Source organism: Pinus tabuliformis, chromosome 4_2 (genome assembly GCF_031772625.1).
Source record: "Pinus tabuliformis cultivar Carrire ecotype Pingquan chromosome 4_2, CPIR1, whole genome shotgun sequence".
Classification (NCBI taxonomy): Eukaryota; Viridiplantae; Streptophyta; class Pinopsida; order Pinales; family Pinaceae; genus Pinus; species Pinus tabuliformis.
Window position 1 is genome coordinate 401,422,806 of NC_142304.1, and position 20,528 is coordinate 401,443,333.

Here is a 20,528-nt window from a genome sequence, read left to right on the forward strand (position 1 = left end):
ATCCCTCAATCCGTACATTGCCATCTCTGCTCCTTTTCTGGACTCCCTCTGAGTCTCGACTTCCCTCCTGGAAGTTCTCTCCTAGACTCCCTCTAAGTCTCCACTTCCCTCCTGGAAGTTCTCTCCTAAACTCCTTCTGAGTCCCGATTCCCCTGCTAGAAATCTTCCCGCCAACTGTTGATTCACTCCTCTCTAATCCTCTTTGCAACTGCAACTCGGATCTGGATTTCTTGGCTAGAAATTCGTCAAGGCAGCGACTCCCTCTACCTTGGTTCTGTCTCATTAGGTACTGTTCTGCTTCGATAGCAACAACACCCCACCAACTTCCTAATCCACAATCTGCCCACAGCTCCCTATGCCCTAGCAACTGAAGAAACTGAGCCTTCCAGCTCTGTGCAATCTTGGCAAAGGCTGAATCACTCCTCTGACCAACTGCGTCAAGCCTACCTGACAGAGTAGGATGACGTAGCTCTTCGTCAGGCTCTTCTGCCTCTCTTTGCCTCTGTGCTAGTTCTCTCTCTAGCTCAAAATGATGATGTAGGCCCTCTGCGTCACTCCTTCTCTGCTGCTTTTTACTTAGGAGCAACTCTATCTCTCGGGACAGCTGCTACTACTGCAAATACTTTTGATTATGTTGGTGCCTTCAGTCCTCCTGTGATCTGCAATGTTCTGATACCATGTTGAAATTTCTGAATCTAACACATCAGAAATCCCTATTGCATTATCTGGTTTATTTCACCTACTTTTTTATTTCGTAACAAGTTATTTATCCATATAAATACTGAAAATAAACACAAATGCAGTCTCAACTCATATACAGATCATCAACTGAAATAAATAACAAACACACGAGGGACACCGTTATTTTTGGACAATCATCCCTCGGAAAAATCCAATGCGAGAAAACCGATGCAGCAGTTCTGAGGGTTTTATTATTAAGCAGCTTCCTTGAGTACAACTAGGGTGCCAAACGGGCTCACCCAATAGAGATTTTTACATAGCAGTAATACCTCTTCTTGAAAGTAGATATTCAGCTTCTCAGCAATAGTCTGCCCCACGAAAATCCTTTTGGTGCTTCTCCAAGGCTCTGTGTCAGCCCTGCTAGCCTCTACGTAGTTTTGGAACCCTCTACGTCAACCTTCTACGCCACTCCTCTGGTGTCAACTCTCTGGCCTTTTGCGTCACCCACGCAGGCCCCTCAGCCTCTACGCAGTCTCTATCTACCTCTGCGTGGCTCCTGTTGGTTCTGCGTAGCCTCCTCAATCAATGCATTGGCCCTCTGGCACTATCTTTGCCTCTCTGCTATGTACTCACTGCCCCTCGTTGCAACTCAGATCATTTATTCAAATTTTCTCAGCAAACCCCGCTCCAAAAAATCGAACTAACTTATCAATCTTGGTGTATTTCCAACTGACCCTCAAGCCTCCTCTTATACTTTTCCTATTGAGTCTTCAACGGCGGAGATTAAATCCCTAATCAACGAATAAGATTAGATTTGGCTTGATCCAGGTCATTTAGAACATTCTCAACCAGTTTTATATTAATACCCATTAATATTTTAATTTTCCTAAGTTTAGACTTAGGAACCCCATTAAAAATATTAATTATTTTAATATCTCTCTAACTGGGTGGAATTTCCCCAAACCATTTATGGGTCTTGGAGATCTCATGTACTTTAGCCTCTCCACCAATTTTCATGGCTAGAGCACATCTGATGCTACCACAAATCAACAAAGAGATGTACACATCTTGAGGAGTTACAATTTGAATTAAAAAGAGAGAGAGTTACACTTAGACATGAGAGAATATTTGGTGAGAGTTACAAATCGAATTGAATGAGGGAGTTACAAGTGCATTTAATGAAGAGGAGTTACACTTTTGCCATATATTGAATTAGTGAGGGAGAGTTACATTCTCTTAAGTGTGGAGTTACTATTTTATTCCAAGAGAGAGATTTGATTTGCCAAGTAAGAGATTCTCAATTTAATTTACTTATTTCATGAGAGAATTCATTTTTATTAATCCATTAAACTTAAAAAGTGAGAATCCAGATTCCTTTTATTAATCAAATACAATTACATATATATAAGAAGTGTTGTCTCAAAATAGGGAGACTATTTTGGACACACAATCTGTTATTTGAGGAAATCTCTCAACCACACACCAAACTAGGAAATGGATCCTAACTACTAGGAACAGACTCCTTTACTTAGTGAGAATCACAACTAGAGACAAGTAGGAATTAGATATTCCAACACTCCCCCTTAATGAGTACTTGTCTCGATATCAGTTTGCAAAGTCTATTTGTGGTCAAATATACCAAAAAGAATATGTTGATGTCCATATAAAGGAGCAACCATCCACCGGAATGCATGGGTGCAAACCGCTGCAACCACCAGTCCTGTAGGATGTCCTTTGCATACATGGTTCTTCCAACCATTAAAATTGCACACCTTACCTATACCTATAATTCCCCCTCCATCATTGTTAACCCGGGTTTTGTAGGATTACCCGTAACCATGCACTGGGTTTTATCGGATCACCCTCAACCATGCCACCTAGGGCTCTCACTATTAGTGGTTTTTAGATTACCACGAACTATATGGGGATACACATGCCTTACAAGGCTTACATTTCACACTCCAACTCTGGAGTTACCAGGTACACAGTTTACAGACCACTATAAAGCCATCCTAGACTTGCTTACATAATAAACTGTGACTCATAAAATAACATGCTAGTGAGTCTATTCTAGAAACTCACACAAACTTTCACCTAGTTGTGCATCATCTTTCAATCTTTGATGCAGCTCCTCTAATGTCATCTTCACTGTCATGTCTTCATTATATTTGGTAGCTAAGCATTCCTACAAATAAATTTGTCTATTGTTGGAATGGCCAATTCCAACATAGACACAAACTTGTGACAATAGTTGGCCAGACTAAATGTCACAACAACAAAGTGTACCATTCTTTTGACCAAATTTACATTAATAACATGACCCATTCAAATTTAAATTCAAAGCATTGAAGCCTTTCAATAGCTCCAATTCCACCACTCTAAATTTTGATGCTTCCACGAGAATGCATAATTGTTAGTAAGATTGGAACCACTGCTGCACTGAGGTGTTTTAATGTGTGACCACTAATGACGTAATGATTGAATCTGTAAAGCTTCTTATCTGCTACTTCTGCAATTTCCGTAAAGAGCTTGAATCTGAACTGTCAAATCTACAAGGAGCTACAGAATCATCATAGCCATAGCCAATAAAAGCTCCACCTTTACGACAAAGAAGTTTCATTCTCATACGCCAAAGACGCCAAGAATAGGGAGCACATTTAACCTCGTCAACCTGAGTGAACCTGCTCACATCAGTGGACAAGAAAGAAATGATGCCTTTCTTAATGGCCTTGCAGTACGTTGAACCAATATTTGATGTTATGCGGTTTGATGAGCTCAAATTCAAAGGATATCCGCAAGACCCACAGCTGTAAGTAACATCGGTTTGTGACATAGTGCAACAGTCATGAGTCCATGAACTTGATAACCGCTATCAGCTGGAATGAGATCTGCCACAGCCGAGTCTCTTTCCACCCAATCGCACTATTCATCCAAGATTGTCCGCTCCTTGCGCCTCCCTACGACATGTATATGCCTATGCCATGTAACATCTGTGAAGATCTTAATGATCCCCTTTATGTGATCGGATCATGACTCCTTACCTGCTTCTCAAAATTGACATTAACGCCCTCTCGCAAAGCAGGCCCATTTAACGCTCCGCATCTCTTTCATGTTTGTACGGTCGGATCAAGCAATTCAACTGTTTGATCTCGGAAGCCTAAATCGATCTCCGGCGGAATGGATTCGTTGAAGGAGTTGTGAAATAGAAATAAGATTTCGAGTTTTTTTTTCTAACATCCCTGACTTGCACAACTCTCATGCTAGTTTCATTCCATCAGCGTTGAATAATCAATGCAGGGACGAACATGCCATTAGAACTTGCAGAGGCACAAATAGGCCACTCATTGGAGCTCTGGGCAGATCCAAGATCAGTCAAGACAGCCGCTCCAAGATCTAGCTAATCAATACAATGTTCCATGCACAACGTTACACTCCCTCGACTCCATGGACAAACTAAAAATTAAATCAAAATATTCTCTCTTATTTCTCTCAGCCCAGGATAGGCCAAGCCCACGAGGGGCCAAGCCCTCAGGGGCTTTGATACCAATTAAAAAGTGAGAATCCAGATTCCTTTTATTAATCAAATACAATTACATATATACAATGAGTGTTGTCTCAAAATAGGGAGACTATTTTGGACACACAATCTGTTGGTTGAGGAAATCTCTCAACCACACACCAAAATAGAAAATGGATCCTAACTACTAGGAACAAAGTCCTTTACTTAGTGAGAATCACAACTAGAGACAAGTAGGAATTAGATATTCCAACAATTAAAGGTGAATGACTTTAGACTATTATATAAATAATAATATTGTAATAATAATAATACTAGTAAGGATAAAAATATTACTTTTTGACTTGTATAATCATGATTGATTTGATTTTAAAATGGATTCCATATGTCGAAATCATCCTTGATCATTTAGACATGACTTTCTATTTTGGAAAGTTGCTTCCAAATTGAAATGTGACTTACTATTTTTGGAAAGTCATATTAAAATTGTTAGAAATGAAATCTTATTATAGGTGGTTCAAAGTTCAAACAGAACTGAAAGATATGATTTCTTCTAGGAGAAATTCATCCTTGAGCTATCAAAATTTAACAACCAACTCAGAAATTTTAGTGGGAATTTCGAGATATTCCAAGGGGCGTATCTTACACCCTAAGGTTGAAAATTCACAGGGTAAGACCAAAGAAGCTTTCTAGGTTGAAGGTGAAATTTCTGTTTCGCACTGAATTTTGAATTCCAAGAAATCTCCATGTTTGGTGGAGGATAGACATCCATTGGCTTTTTGATCATCAAGCCAAGACTAACACAAGCTTTTCTTGGTGGATAAGTAACTACTTTTGGATATTCTTTAACATTTTTTGTGGATGACAATTAAGCACATGCTTGCTGAAATATGTGGATAAGATTCTTGTGCACACATGACTAAAAAGACACGAGTGAAGGTTGCTTATTCATCAAGCAATGGATAGAATAACTTTGCTTGCAAGTCAAGCAACCATGTGCATGGCCTATATTTGGCTCTCAATCTACTCCAAGATTAGAAGTTAAGATAGTGCTCCATAGAATCAAGCACTTTTATGGAGACACATGCATGATAAATCAGCACCCAATCAGCAGCATATAATCACCTATAGATCAGCACAGTCACACGTGGAAATTTAGCACAATGAAAGAAAAAATTAAATCAGGAAACAAGAAAAAGCCAGTGCATACATAGCAGACTTAGTCTTCTACAAAAAGTAGGGTCAAGCCAGCAACAGTAGCACTGCCCAAGAACACAAATATGGCAGTTTAGAGACAAAACTTCTTGAAGGTCTAAGTCTGCATCTCTGAGGCTGAGATTAGCAGATGCAATATGCTACATGAAGCAAATTACATAATTGCTTCTAAATCATATTAAAAGCAGATCTAAGCATGATATATAGGCTGATTTTGTACCTTTATCGAACAGCAAAGATCAGAACTTAAGGTAGACAGATCAAATCAGCAAAGGAAGTGAAGAAAACTTCTAAATCAGCTTCCAGATTCAGCACAACTGCAGTACTACTTTTCTGAAACAGATATGCTTTTAGAGAGACATAAATTCAGCCTCCAAGTCAGTGCTAGCAGCAGCTAATGGATAGAATTTTCTTAAGTTGAAAAGGCAGTTCATGGACACGTAATGCATGCAAAGAGATTATCTAACAGTGTAACACAATGATGTTTTACATTTCAGAGAAGTGTGATACAAAATGTCACAAACATATAGTAATATCAAAAATTTGTTTATATTTATCTAAGGAGTTTATCATAAGATAAGCATGCTTCTTCAGTCCTTCAAATGTCCTAATTAAAACTAGGCTGCTCGCAATCTTTCAATGAGATCAAACTTACGGAAACAGGACACTGTTAATTCTGTACCTTAGAATCCTCTTTACAGAAATTATACACGAATAACCTGAATTGATGACAGTTTCTTACATCGGAAAACCTAAGACAACTATAATGTAATAGCCAACAGCAAAGTAGTGGTGAAGAGATAATTTCACAAATATAACTGTCAAAATGTCTAAATTCTCTGCACTGTACAAAGCTAAAAATAAAATAAAAGAAAAAGTAAGACTTGTTTAGAAGATATTCTATATCCCAATTTTCACTCTGCTATTTCTTCTTTATGCACCATTCTGGTGTTTGGTGAAACATTTGATCACAGTAACTATCCATACCTTTGCTATAATTTCAAGATTAGTTGCACCTCCAATGTAGCTTAGAAGAAGCACCCTGTCTGGAGGAGCACGACCAGGAAACAATGCAGAGCTATATAACGTTCCTGTATAAAGTTCACATTATGAGTTGCACATTATATTTTGGTATAGCCACATAAATCTGTTGATAGGTTTTTCTCAGAGATTTGCAATAGGCGCAGAAAAGAAAAGGAAAAAACCAGCTCACTGTTCTCAAATACCAAGCATTTTCCTGCAAAATAACGGGTTGTTTAAAAAAACTATATATCTATATTTTTTATATTTTTAATATGCTGTGATTCGCCCATGTGCCCATTTATTGGGGGCGTCACATTTCTAGGCATTCCTGGTTTGGAAACTTGTACATGTTTCATGCAACTTAGAATTAAACAGTATTAGTCCAGATGCTTCTACCTTAGTGGCGAAATTACCGCTTTTCCATGGAACTGCCCAAAAGTTAAAACAGATAATATACATGTTTACAGAGAGACTACCAATAAAAGATACCTTAATAAAGATGTTCTTACATAGATAAAACCTATAATTGATTTACCTTTGGAAACCCACATTTCCTACCAAGAAGTCACTAACCAAGTACATTGCTTGGAAGCTTCATTGAAATTCCCATTTTGGTGTTGGTGTTGCATACATAAGTCAATTTCTTCCTTAAAAAGACTCTCCTCCCATTTCATACAGACTGCCTCATAAAGGTCTCAAGTTGATACTTGGGTACATAGAAAGAACAAATTAGCAAGTATCACTCAATGTAGTCTGTCTTAATAGTTGGTAAACCTACCGTCTATTCACAAATGTGATTAAAGCTCCAACTGGCCCAGTAACTAAATATGCAATCCTACTTTAAAAAATCAATACATAAATGCTATGTTATTGGTTACCAAAAGGTTCCTATAAAAGGACTTCATTTTCAGTAACAGAAGCCAGCCTCCTTGTGGGGTGAGAGAAACACTTTCATGGCCAGTGCCCTGTCTAACAAGGAATGTTAAGCTACAATAACATGTATAAACCCCACAGTATCTTTTCTTGATCTTCAAAAAATCAGATTTGACACCGAAAGCACTCTGAATTTCCAATGCTTGGACTGTTCAAGATCACCTAATCGAATATATATCATTTACATGGACCATATCATCAAGATTGCTTTAATTGACTGAAATTATGAGGACATTCAACATAACGATGAAACTGTATTTCAGATTCACCATCCGCGCCTAGATTGAAGTTTGGAGACATTAAGGGAAAAAATCGTTGTGTGAGAAGGGAAAGATTTTGTGGGATGAGAGACCATGCCGGTTTTCTGTTACAACCTTGATGAAGATTCACACGCAAAGAACTAAATGGAGGCACAAAAAGCACACAAAAGATACAAAACAAATAACTGACATTAAATGATTGATAATGTCTTGAATTACAGCAGTGCGTATATAAATACATGTAGGGATGACAAGTCATGCATTTTCATAAAAGCAGTGACTTATCCTAATTATAACATTTAATAAATATACATTATGTCATTATTATATAAAGGCTATTAATGTAATAATATTACATAATGTGGTAATATGCCCTAGCTATATTACAAGTCCTCACCATAAAAAAACTTTTAACCTCAAAGCATGAGCAGAGAAGAGTGTGTCTCCCTCTGATTGGCAATGACCTGTTATGCAACGACTTCCATGATTAGGGTGACAATAAAGGTCATTATGGTTATCCTCTTCTTTTTTATTAGGCTCAAATCTTGGAATTTCTACTTCCATTACAGGTTGTTCTCTGGTATCTTCAGTGAATACTACTGATTTTGCATGATCTTCTAATTTGATAATTACTTTCCTATGATTTCTTAATCCATTCATATTATATCATTAAGAAATTACACATAGAAGATCTCAACAGTAATAAAATAATGACAGTAGGATTATAAAGAGACAACCAAACACAAGAGACACAAAATTTTACCCTGGGAATGTTGAAATATGTAACTAGGTTCAGTCTTCATAATGAGATATGGAATCATAATTTTATTTGATGTAAAGAGAAAATAAATTTATTATTGTTGTTATTCTTGAGACATGGGTTTCTTGCTCAAGGAAAATTATTTTATAGGTCAAGCTCCCATTGAGAGCTTCTAGGGCTTGTCATTGAGCCTACAAGTCAAGAAAGTCATTGTCATGTATGAAAGGCCCTTCTTGGGCATGCTACATATTGTAAATAAAATTATTTCAGCCAAAGTTTGTTATTTTTTGTAAAATCAGATGTGTTTTAGCCACAAAATTTGGTGGAGGGACTAGAATACATCAGTTCTCCAAAACCAGAAATTGTTTCTAGAAATTCCACCTAGAAGTGTCTCAATTAGATTATTGACCGTTTTTTTAATATTTCCCAAGTCTAAACTTAGGGAATATGGTTAATTAATTTGTATTAATTGAGATAAGGTGAGAATCATCTAGAAACTCACACGGACCGACTTCAAGATAATCGTAGCCATTGATTAAGATTTAATCTTGGTCGTTGGTGCTCCAACAATGGATTATAAGAGGAAGTCGATGGGCACTTGGAGAACACACTAGAGAACACTAGAAGTTCGTTTTCCTTGGCAGATCGATTTCCAAAGTAGTAGCAGTCCGTTGTCGGAGAGCCATAGATTGAAGCAGTGAGTGAGAGGCAAGGACAGTGAGTCCGGAGGATATTTTCCAGATCCAGAGACTCAGCAACAGGAGGGCCGAGTTTCCTTAGTGAGGTTGCACAAGGGTGTTGAAGAATCTAGGGCATTTGAGTTATAATGAGATTCTTCTAGCAATGATAACAATTTGTGAAGTACTTTTTATTTTTCTTATTACCACAATCTTATCTTATTATTATCAGTGTGTGTTCTCTTATTTCATCAAACAGTTACCAAAACAAAAGAGACAAGAACACAAGATGTTGGCTCTTAGCCAGGGAAAAACCTCTCTCCTAGAAAGAAAAACCCTTCTGCAAGTTTCTCTTATTGAAGTTTCAATTGACAACTGCCAAACCCTAGACCCTTGACAAGAAGATCCTCCAAGCACAAGTCAAGCCTTTCCTGAGATCATTTGCTCTTGCAACACTTTGTCCTCCTCCCGGCAACTAACAACTTTACTACAGCAGCCCTAGTTTGTATGCCCTAGAAGAGATATACTTCTTCTCTTCCTTTGCTTGAGATAGAGATTTCCTTAATCAAGGACAAGACCTTGTTACTAACCCAATCGAGCTCTCTTTTCTTCATTGTGGTTGCAAATCTAGAATAGGAGCAATATGTCTTCCCTTTCTTCGCACGTGTGGAGGATACCTTCAAGAATTGCAGCTGTGCATGCTCTCTTAACTTTGCTTGAGGGTCTCTTCCTTCGCTTGAGTAAAAGGCCTAATCGGCATTCTTTTTCTAACCCAACCAAGCCTCTTCGTATGACTGTACTAGGTTAGCAGATTGAGCCTCCTTCTCATCGCATGTGTGATTGTAATTACGCCTAAAAAATGCCTTGTGAACTCGGTCTTCTATCCCTCCTCCTTCGTTGTAAGAGAGACACCTTTCTTCGTCCTTTTTCGTACCCTTTTCTCTTCCTTCTTCCTCGCTGATTTCAGAGGTGACTTGCTGCACTTTGGAGAGGACGAGTGACCCTATATATAGTGGTCTATCCTCCTGTTTTGGGCCGACTTGATCACTTTATGCCGACTTGTCTTTGGAGATTCAAATTAGTCCTTTTTATGAGGCCGACATATGGAGGAGGCTTGTGACTTTGCTTGGAGGTCTTTCTTGGACTCTAATACATAAATTTACATGGTGTAACATGCCCTTAAGGGTCTTCAACATTTACTTTGACTCTTTGACTTTCCTATAACACTTTAACATGTGCTAAACCTATGCAATGAGCAAGAAACTCATTTTTATAATTTACAAAAATAATATTTCTTTTCTTTTACAAGTACAACGATCAAAATTACATTTATGAAGACCAAACATAGTTACACTTTCTTCAACAAGAGGTAGCGCATAAGCTTCAGAGGCCGCAATTTGATTTGGCCAGATAGAGGGTCGATTCAATTGCTAGAGGCCAGGAAGATTTCTAGAAAGGACCAGCGAGTCATCCTCAGAGGTTGAATTGGGCAGACGGCTTGATCAGTTGCAGTTCTAGGCAGAGCTATCAGTGGTTGCGTAGGCTTGACGCATAGGCTGATGCAGGGGTTTCGTGGAGCGCATTCAGAGCTAGTTTCAGAGTTGGATAAATATCGGGTGAGACAAAATTTGTCTCACTAATTTTTGTGGCCAGTTTCTCCTGTAGTGGATTGTCAGTTTGTGCATCCAGATTGTACACAAATTTTCACTGCTACATAATAATAAAGCCCTAATCTGCTGCACCGACTTTCTGACATTGGGATTTTCCGGGGACAATTGTCCAAAAATAACAATGTTAATTTTTATGTGTGTGCTAGCATTTCTCAACTCCAACGCTCTTTTATTTCCACAATTTTTATTTGTGAAGGTTGCAGTGTGTTTATTTCAATGTTGTCACAGCAATAATGTTAATTTTAGGTATGTTCTATGCTTAGAGCAATTTATTTCAATTTTCACAGTTAGCTCAATATATTTTCCAAATTAGCAATCACATCAGCATAATAGTAAATTGCAGATAAAACATAAACATAAATCGCAGAAGACAAGCCAAGACAAGAGAACACAAGATGTGGCGCTAGCCAAGGACAAACCCCAATGTGGGGAAACCCTTGATCAATTCTTCTTATATGTTCTTCAATAGTTCAGCACAGAGAGAGAGAGAGAGAGAGAGATAGTACATTTACAACAGAAGTCAACACTTTGACTTATCTAGATAAGAGCATAGATCTTCTCTAAGAAGATGATACATGAGATTAGTTGAAGACATGTTGCTTCAATCGATTCTCCAAGGTCACTCCTTCACCTATCATTGTGTTGCATCTTGTCATCATGTTGCACCTCACTGTGTTGCACCATGTTGCACCCATCATTACAATGTTGAACCTCATGACTGTTGCATCTTGTGCTGCACTGTTGTCCCATGTGCCATTGTTGAACCATGTTGTCATACAACATGTCTCATGTACTTGCAGCACCATGGTTGCCACTGCTATCCATGATGTCCATGCTTGCCATGCTTACCATGCTTGTCATGTTGATCATGCTTACCATGTTGTCCATGCTTGCCATGTTATCCATGCTTTCCATGTTGCACCATGCTTGTTGTTGTCCATGCTTGGTGTTGTCCCACTTCGCTGCCTTGCCATAGCTATTGTCCCACTTGTGCCACTACTGCACAATTGTCATTGTTGTCCTATGTCATTGGGTTGTCCCATCAAAATTGTCGTCCCAACGTGTTGCTATCCCATTGTCCTATTTGTTAGTGACATTGAAGCTCCTATATGGCAATATCCAACACCTTTGTACCGTTGTTCATGGACAGAATTCGGTCACTGGTTAGGGCACCCTCCTATAACCTACAGCAATCCAACGATCAGCCCATAACTCACCTTGAATTATGCGGCCTCCCTTTCTTTACAAGGTAGGTGACCTCGTTGGTTGAGGAGACACCTACAGCTCCATGTAGAGGGTTGTTTTGACCATCAAAACAATACTTACATGCCTGCGGCTTTCACACGGACCTTGCTGCCTCTTCAAGTAGTGACAAGGGTGACCTTAACGTCCCTTCTCCTTCGCTGAAGTAGGCCTCGTATTGCTACCTTCTAGCCCAGCTCCTAGGCCCTCCTAACAACAGCTCAGTCCTCCAATGACTTTGTTGTAGCTAGGACCTATTAGGGCAGCGTATATCCTTTTCTTGACTGCGGCTAGGTTACCCTTGAGATAGCATAGGTTAGGGTTGCCTTAGGATAGTGTTAGGACTGCCTTCCATTTGCGTCTAGGGCTGCCTTCTAGGACTACATTAGGGTTGCCTTAGGATAGCGTTAGGGATGTCTTCTATCTGAGTTAGGGCTGCCTTCTATCTGCGTCTAGGGCTGCCTTCCATCTGCGTCTAAGGAAGCCTCTTTTCCTCCAATGTCTAGGGCTTCCACTCCTAGATTTCTCTTCCACTAAAACCCAAGACAAGTGGAGAGAAATCAAGATAGAAGTATGTATGAGAAATGACTCTCAAGTCATCTCCTTTCATACTAAAACGTTGAGCACATGTGGAGTTTATTTGGTCGTTGACTGACCTTGATGAATTGTCTTATAGCACAAATAAATTCATAACTCTATGAATACTTATCGGAATCGGATGATCTTTAAATCAATCCTACACCTCTTGATGAGAGGGATCCAAGAAAAATATCAACTGCCATAAATAAGATGACCCACATGGAGTTTGGCCCTAGTTGCCAATTTTAACACTCCCTCTCAACTAGGGAGAACTCCATCAGCCGATCCATATGTCTAACTGTAATATCTCTGCCATCAGTGCCCTGCACTGCTCTGCTCTGCTCTGTTGAACCATGAAGAAGAAGAATTGATCGAGAATTTCTCATACCATTCTCTACTAACTTGAAGTCAGTTTTATTAATCCCAGATCAATATCACAAGAGAGTGTCTCAAACCACTCATACTGATCCCAGATCAGTTTCATTGATCCCAGATCAATGGAGGTCATCCTAGCATAGGGAGTACGGTAGATACAACGATGCGTCCATTGATAGTACTACTATGGTCCCTAACCCCATTTCCCTGCTCATTGGCCATATGAGAGGTACTTCCCATGAGTCCTAAACTGCATGGGTAGGAAGCCTCGACAGGAGAACCATTCATCCTGTCCCTAAGTCGCCATGTGGTATCACAGGGGAAGGCTGAGCCATTCACCCTGTACATGGCGCACCATTAGGGGAGGGTGAGTCGCCCTATGGTCGCTTGTTGCTCCAATAAGTACCCCAAGCCCCCCGGAGCTCAATGCATGCATCATGCAGGACCCTCATAAGAAGGTCTCTCAACGACTCCAAGTCGTTCAGGAAAGTCACAAATTTGACCTTTCCCCGGGGCTTTGACAGAATGTTTGCGACCTGTACATCAGTCTCAATGCGATATAGCCTCCTCACTCATCAACGTACCATATCCCAGATAAGGTAGTATCTGATGTCTATATGTTGGAGCAATCATAGAATACAGGATTCCTCAACAATTGAATCCCCCCACTGGTTGACACAAAGGATCCCAATGGTATCCATCATGTGTACAAACAGCTCACTGAAGAGCTTCCACAACCAGGCAGCTTCACACGAGATCATACTCGTAGCTATGTATTCGGTCTTAGCGGTGCTTATAGCAACCGACTTTTGCTTCCTTCTCATCCAGGATATCGAACAAAACCCAAAGAGAACCAGCACTCGGAAGTGCTCTTGTGATCCTCCACACTGTTTGCCCAGTCAGTATTCGAATAATCATGCAGCTTCACATTTCCGGTAATGTATCTCAATCCATGAGAGCTTGTGCCCTGAAGATATCTCGGAAAATTCTTGGCACCAATCTAGTGAGGCTCAACCAAATATGAGCCCAACATGCTAACTGCAAAACATATATCCGGACGGAAGTTCACCAAGAACATCAATGCAAATGAGTTTATGAAACTCAGAGGCATCTCCCAAATCTGGTCCGGCATCACTACCACATAACTTCTGAAATTTAAGCTCCATTGAGGTAGTCATGGTCTTGCAGTTCACCATTCCCAATCCAGAATCCAACTCCCTCTTACTTTTGCAAATGAGAGGGTCTGCATCTGTCAGAAAGAGGTCGTCCTCAGAAGGTGCAGGTATGAGAGATCTATCATCCACAACCTTCAAGCAAATGTTTGGATCGGCTTCACTCCTAGTGAATCTCAGCTTCACCAGACAGCTATCAATCCTCTCATACTATGCCCAGGGTGTTTTGCTTCAAGCCATAGAGGCCTTCTTCCACCTGTATACATGAGATTCCTGATCATGAATCTCAAATCCCTCGAGTTGTTCCAAACCTGTGGACCTGCTACATGAGGGGAATGGTCCCCTTGTAATATTTTCCTTCAGTACATCTCAAACATGTACCTTCATGCTCTTTTTGAATTCAAGTATCCCTGTCACCATCTGACTCATATCGGGTAGGGCCCGATAAAGTAGACGAGATGTGTCAACTGACATGGTCCCCAATGGACTTCCTGCAACTTGATACAAATTTCCAACCCTGAATCCATGAGTAAAAGCATCTTTGGTAATTTCATTTTCAAACACGTACCTTTCTATCGATGAATTCCACCCTGAAAACTTTGACTTCCATTGTTGAAATGGACCACAGGTTGTTCTTGCGATCAGGTACATAAAGAGATTCTCGTAAATGAATAGAGTACCCTCATTCAATTGAGGGGTAACATTCCCTACACCCTTTCCAGGATAGGTGGCATCGGCTCCAAGTATAATCCCACGATTGTTTCCATTAGAGAGATCACTCTTCTATCCGATGAAGTGCCCGAGGTTCCTATTGAAGTTTCTAAGTTTACTTAGTTAGAAACCCTCCATGCACTTTATCTGATTTATTCCTACCTACTTGGTATTTTACTTAACAAGTTATTTACAATGTAAATACTGAAAATAAACACTAGTGCATGCTCAAAATATTACAGATCAGCAACTAAAGGAAACAGAAACAATCACACCATATGACACCATTATTTTTGGACTAATGTCCCCGGAAAAACCCAATGTGGGAAAACCGGTGCAGCTATCTAAGGGTTTTCATATTAAGCAATATCAGAGTACAATCTGGGTGCCAAAATTGGCCTACCCAACAGAGAATTTCCTTGGCAGCAATACCTCTCAGTTTCTGACAAATCCCCTAGCTGAAACCCTGGATAAACCTTCCGGCAGCTACACAGCACAAATCTGTCCCAGAAACCCCAACGTCAGCATCTCTCTGGACTGCGTTAGCCCCTCTCTGCCCAGCATTGGCCCTACGTCGCCATGGATGGGTCTGCGTCAGCCTTAGGAGGCCCTACTGCGTTTCTCTCCCGGCACTATCTCTGCCTCTCTGTCTCTCTGTACTCAAATGCCCCTCAGTTTCATCTCCCGATCACTAATTCTATCTCTCTTAGCAAAACCCGCTCTAGAGAATAGAATGACTAATCACTCTGGTGTACGCTCCAAGTGACCCTCAAGCCCCCTCTTATACTTTTCTCGTTGACATATCAACAGCTGAGATTAAGTCCCTAATCAACGGCTAAGATTAGATCTGGCTTGATCCATGTCTTTTGGACCATTCTAACACAGTTTCATATTACTTCCCATTAATATTTTATTTTCCCTAAGTTTAGACTTAGGGACTCCATTAAGAATATTAATTATTTTAATATCTCCTGAACTGTTTAGAATCTGCCCAACCCCTTTCTGGGTATTGGAGATCTCATGTGCCCTAACCACTCCACCAAATTTCTTGACTAGAGCACATTCGATGCTACCCCAAATCAACACTCCCTCTTAACGAGGACTATGCTCTAGCAATACTCCTTGCTCAGTATTACTCTGATCATCCGGTATCGGTACCTGTGCTGATGCTAGGCCTTCCTGCCCAACATCCTCTACATTGTTGTATCCTGTATTGCTGCCCATGATTCTGCCACTACCACTACTGCATCTTTACGACAACTCCCTCTGCATTTCTGCTTTTGTTGGTCCTTTCTCCCAACACTGCACCTCCTCTCATCATGCTACATCGTGCTACCCACTGCTGCACTGCAACTCAGTTACTGAGAAGTAAGTAATTGATCTCCCAATCTGACCTCCTTGTTGGGCTAAAGACACCCATTGATGCTGAAGCTCCCTCTGCCGCTGACAAGTGCTCCCACTCTGACCTCTGCGTTGTTGCAACAACTTCCTGCATCTCACACCGTTGCACACCTCTCTGTGCCATCCTGCACTGGTGCAACACTCCTGTGCCTCTCGCACTGTTGCAGCTTTCTAGCCTCGCGCTGTCTTAGGACTCCTACACTGTAGCTCTCTCTGTCGCTCCAGCTGCATTCGTCTCTCCCCTCATCAGCCAATCCTGCTACTCCTCTTCGAGGCTCCTATAGTAAGGTCTAATCCAAGAGGTTGGGTACCTCGAGGATCCTGCCCCTCATCGCCTGTAGTCCGCTTGACTACAGCTCGATGTCTCCCCACTTCCGCTCAAGTGGTGCGTGTGCACTCATGGCACAATCATCGTCTGTCAAAACTTCCTTCTCTGCCCGTGTTGGCGCTGCCTTAGTCTCGGAAGACTCTCCCTTACTCTTCTTCCTTGGACACTGGGTCGCATAATGACCCAGCTCCCCACAGTGGAAGCACTTGATCTTGGAGAGATCTTTCTTCTTCTGCTTTTCCTGCTTTCCCTCAGATGCTAGGGCAACATCTTCCTCCTCCTACTTGACTTTGATCCCCTTGCTGCTGCTACCCGTCTTTGACTGCCATCTGATCTCTTCCTGGCGAAGAGCTGCCCACATCTCGTCCCAAGGTGGGAGAGTCCCTCTGCCCAGTATACTCTGGACAAATACCTCCCAAACTTCTGATACGACATTCAGGGTTTTCCTCACCATCAACTCCTGATCTGGTGTCGCTTCTATAGCAGTCAACTAATCTCGGATCTCATTCAATACTCTGAGGAAGGTGTCAATTGATTCTCCCTTCTTCATCTGATACGACCTCAACTGATTCTCAAGTACCATTCTTCTCTACACAAAAGTATGCTAGTACAATTTCTTGAGAGCCTCCCACATCTCAAATGTCGTTTCCTTCTCAGCTGTGTGGTACTACATGATCCTTGACCCCATCAAGGATGATGCTCTTGGCCCTCGCCATTGCCTCCACGTACTTGTCGTTATCATTGGGGTCGACTAGGATAGCTATTACCTTCAAGGCGAAGTTCTTAACACGATTTTTGTAAAGTACGGATAAGATTCTGGCCTTCCAAACTGCGAAGTTCGACGCTCTGTCCAGTCTATCCTGGTCTCTTACTCCGTGTAGTGCCATGATGCTCCTCTACTTCCCTCCTGGAAGTTCTTTGTTCGACTCCTCTGAGTCTCTACTTCCTGTCTGAAGTTCTCTTCCGGACTCCCTCTGAGTCTTGATTTCCCTCCTAGAAATCCTTCTGCCGCTGTCAAGATGCCCCGTACTCTGATCATCTTGTGCAACTGCACCACTGATTTGGGTTCCTCGGCTAGAAACCCTCGGTAGCAACTCCTCTTGGCCTTGCTCTATCAGGTACTGTTCTGACTACAATACCTCACCAGCTCCACTCTGCAATATTCCCACAGCCTTTTAAACCCCAGCAACCCGAAGGTGAGAGCTCCCAAGCTCTGCGCAATCCCGGCACCAGCAACCCGACCTCCTTAGCCAACTGCATCAGCCCTCCTAGCTACTGCATGGCTCTGCGTGAGGCTCCCTTTGCCTTCCTTAGCCTTTGCACTGCCTCTTCTCAGCTCACCTTTGATGATGTAGGCACTGCATCACTCTCCCCTTGTTGTTGCTCTACTAAAAACAACTTCTGTCACCTCGGGACAGTTGTTTTCTACTTCTATCGCTCTGTTCAGCTGATGTCCTTAGTCCTCCTGTGATCTACAATCACGCTTTGATACCATGTTGAAGTTTCTAAGTTTACTTGGTTAGAAACCGTCCATGCACTTTATCTGATTTTATTCCTACCTACTTGTAATTTTACTTAACAAGTTATTTACAATGTAAATACTAAAAATAAACACTAGTGCATGCTCAACATATTACAGATCAGCAACTAAAGGAAACAGAAACAATCACACCATATGACACCATTATTTTCGGACTAATGTCCCCGGAAAAACCCAATGTGGAAAAAACAGTGCAACTATCTGAGGGTTTTCTTATTAAGCAATATCATAGTACAATCTGGGTGTCGAAACTGGCCTACCCAATAGAGAATTTCCTTGGCAGTAATACCTCTAAGTTTTTGACAAATCTCCTAGCTGAAACCTCGGATAAACCTTCCGGCAGCTACTCAGCACAAATTTGCCCCAGAAACCCCAGCGTCAACCTCTATCTGGACTGCGTCAGCCCCTCTCTGCCCAGCGTTGGCCCTACGTCACCCCGGATGGGTCTGCATCAGCCTTAGGAGGCCCTGCGTCAGCTCTCTGGCCCTCTCTGGCCCGGCTGCCTCTGCGTGGCCCTACATGAGCCCTAGCTAGCTCTGCGTCACTCTCCCTGGCTACTGCACTGCTCTCCTGGCACTATCTCTGCTTCTCTGTCTCTCTGTACTCAAATGTCCCTCAGTTGCATCTCCCGATCACTAATTCTATCTCTCTTAGCAAACCCCGCCCTAGAGAATAGAATGACTAGTCACTCTAGTGTACGCTCCAAGTGACCCTCAAGCCCCCTCTTATACTTTTCTCGTTGACATATCAACAACCAAGATTAAGTCCCTAATCAATGACTAAGATTAGATCTAGCTTGATCCATGTCTTTTGGACCATTGTAACACAGTTTCATATTAATTCCCATTAATATTTTATTTTCCCTAAGTTTAGACTTAGGGACTTCATTAAAAATATTAATTATTTTAATATCTCCTAAACTGTTTCGAATCTGCCCAAACCATTTCTGGCTATTGGAGATCTCATGTGCCCTAACCTCTCCACCAAATTCCATGGCTAGAGCACATCCGAGGCTACCCTAAATCAATAGTTCCTTGCTTTCTTTTAAGAGTCAGTCATTTCCTTGATGACTTGCATTACCTGTCATTCCTCGGATCATTGAAGATGTCCCTGGAATGATTGTTATCTTCATTAAGAGATGTGTCCTTTCCATTTGGACACTCCTTCGCATAATGGCCGAACTTATTACGAACAAGGCATCGGTCTTTCTTTCCACCCTTAGATCCAGACTTCCCATTGAAGTGATCTTTAGGTGGGCCATCAGAAGCTTCCGCTACACTATTCTAATAATATTCTCTGCTTCGATTTCACCCTCGGTGAATTTGAAGAGGGATGAGGAATCCACCGATCCTTTTGTCCTTTCCCAACTGTCTTCAGTGATTGCTCTTTCACTCTTGCTTGGGCTTTGTCTTCACCTCAACTCTGATACCATGTTAATTTTAGGTATGTTCTATGCTTAGAACAATTTATTTCAATTTTCACAGTTAGCTCAATATCTTTTCTAGATTAGCAATCACATCAGCATAATAGTAATTTGCAGATAGAACATAAACATAAATCGCAGAAGACAAGCCAAGACAAGAGAACACAAGATGTGGCGCTAGCCAGGGACAAACCCCAATGTGGGGAAACCCTTGATCAATTCTTCTTATATGTTCTTCAATAGTTCAGCACACACAAAGAGAGAGAGAGAGAGAGATAGTACATTTACAACAGAAGTCAACACTTTGACTTATCTAGATAAGAGCACAGATCATCTCTAAGAAGATGATACATGAGATCAGTTGAAGACATGCTGCTTCAACTGATTCTCCAAAGTGACTCCTTCACCTATCATTGTGTTGCATCTCATCATCATGTTGCACCTCACAGTGTTGCACCATGATGCACCCATCATTACAATGTTGGACCTTATGACTGCTGCACCTTATGTTGCACTGTTGTCCCATGTGCCATTGTTGAATCATGTTGTCATACAGCATGTCTCATGTACTTGCAGCACCATGCTTGTCACTGCTATCCATGTTGTCCATGCTTACCATGCTTGTCATGTTGGTCATGCTTGCCGTGCTGTCCATGCTTGCCATGCTATCCATGCTTGTTGTTGTCCCACTTTGCTGCCTTCTCATAGCTGTTGAGCCACTTGTGCCACTACTGCACAATTGTCATTGTTATCCTATGTCATTGGGTTATCCCATCAAAGTTGTCGTCCCAACATGCTGCTGTCCCATTGTCCTATTTGTTAGTGACAATGCAACTCCTATGTGGCAGTATCCAACACCTCTGTACTGATGTTCATGGACAGAATTCGGTCACTGGTTAGGGCACCCTCCTGTAAACTACAGTAGTCCAACGATTAGCCCATAACTCGGCTTGAATTATGCGGCCTCCCTTTCCTTACAAGGTAGGTGACCTCGTTGGTTGAGGAGACACCTACAACTCCA

The 20,528-nt window shown here is 41.3% G+C and overlaps 1 protein-coding gene across 1 annotated transcript in view; it reads right to left on the reverse strand.

Moving 5' to 3' along the window:
* The window catches only part of LOC149169646 (Flavin containing amine oxidoreductase family), a 242,885-nt gene that overhangs the window by 25,235 nt on the left and 197,122 nt on the right, over positions 1 to 20,528 (reverse strand). Inside the window, exon 8 of the mRNA XM_089428756.1 lies at positions 6,401 to 6,504. Within this exon, the coding sequence (XP_089284882.1) occupies positions 6,401 to 6,504 (104 nt within the window). The remainder of the gene's footprint in view (positions 1 to 6,400; positions 6,505 to 20,528) is intronic.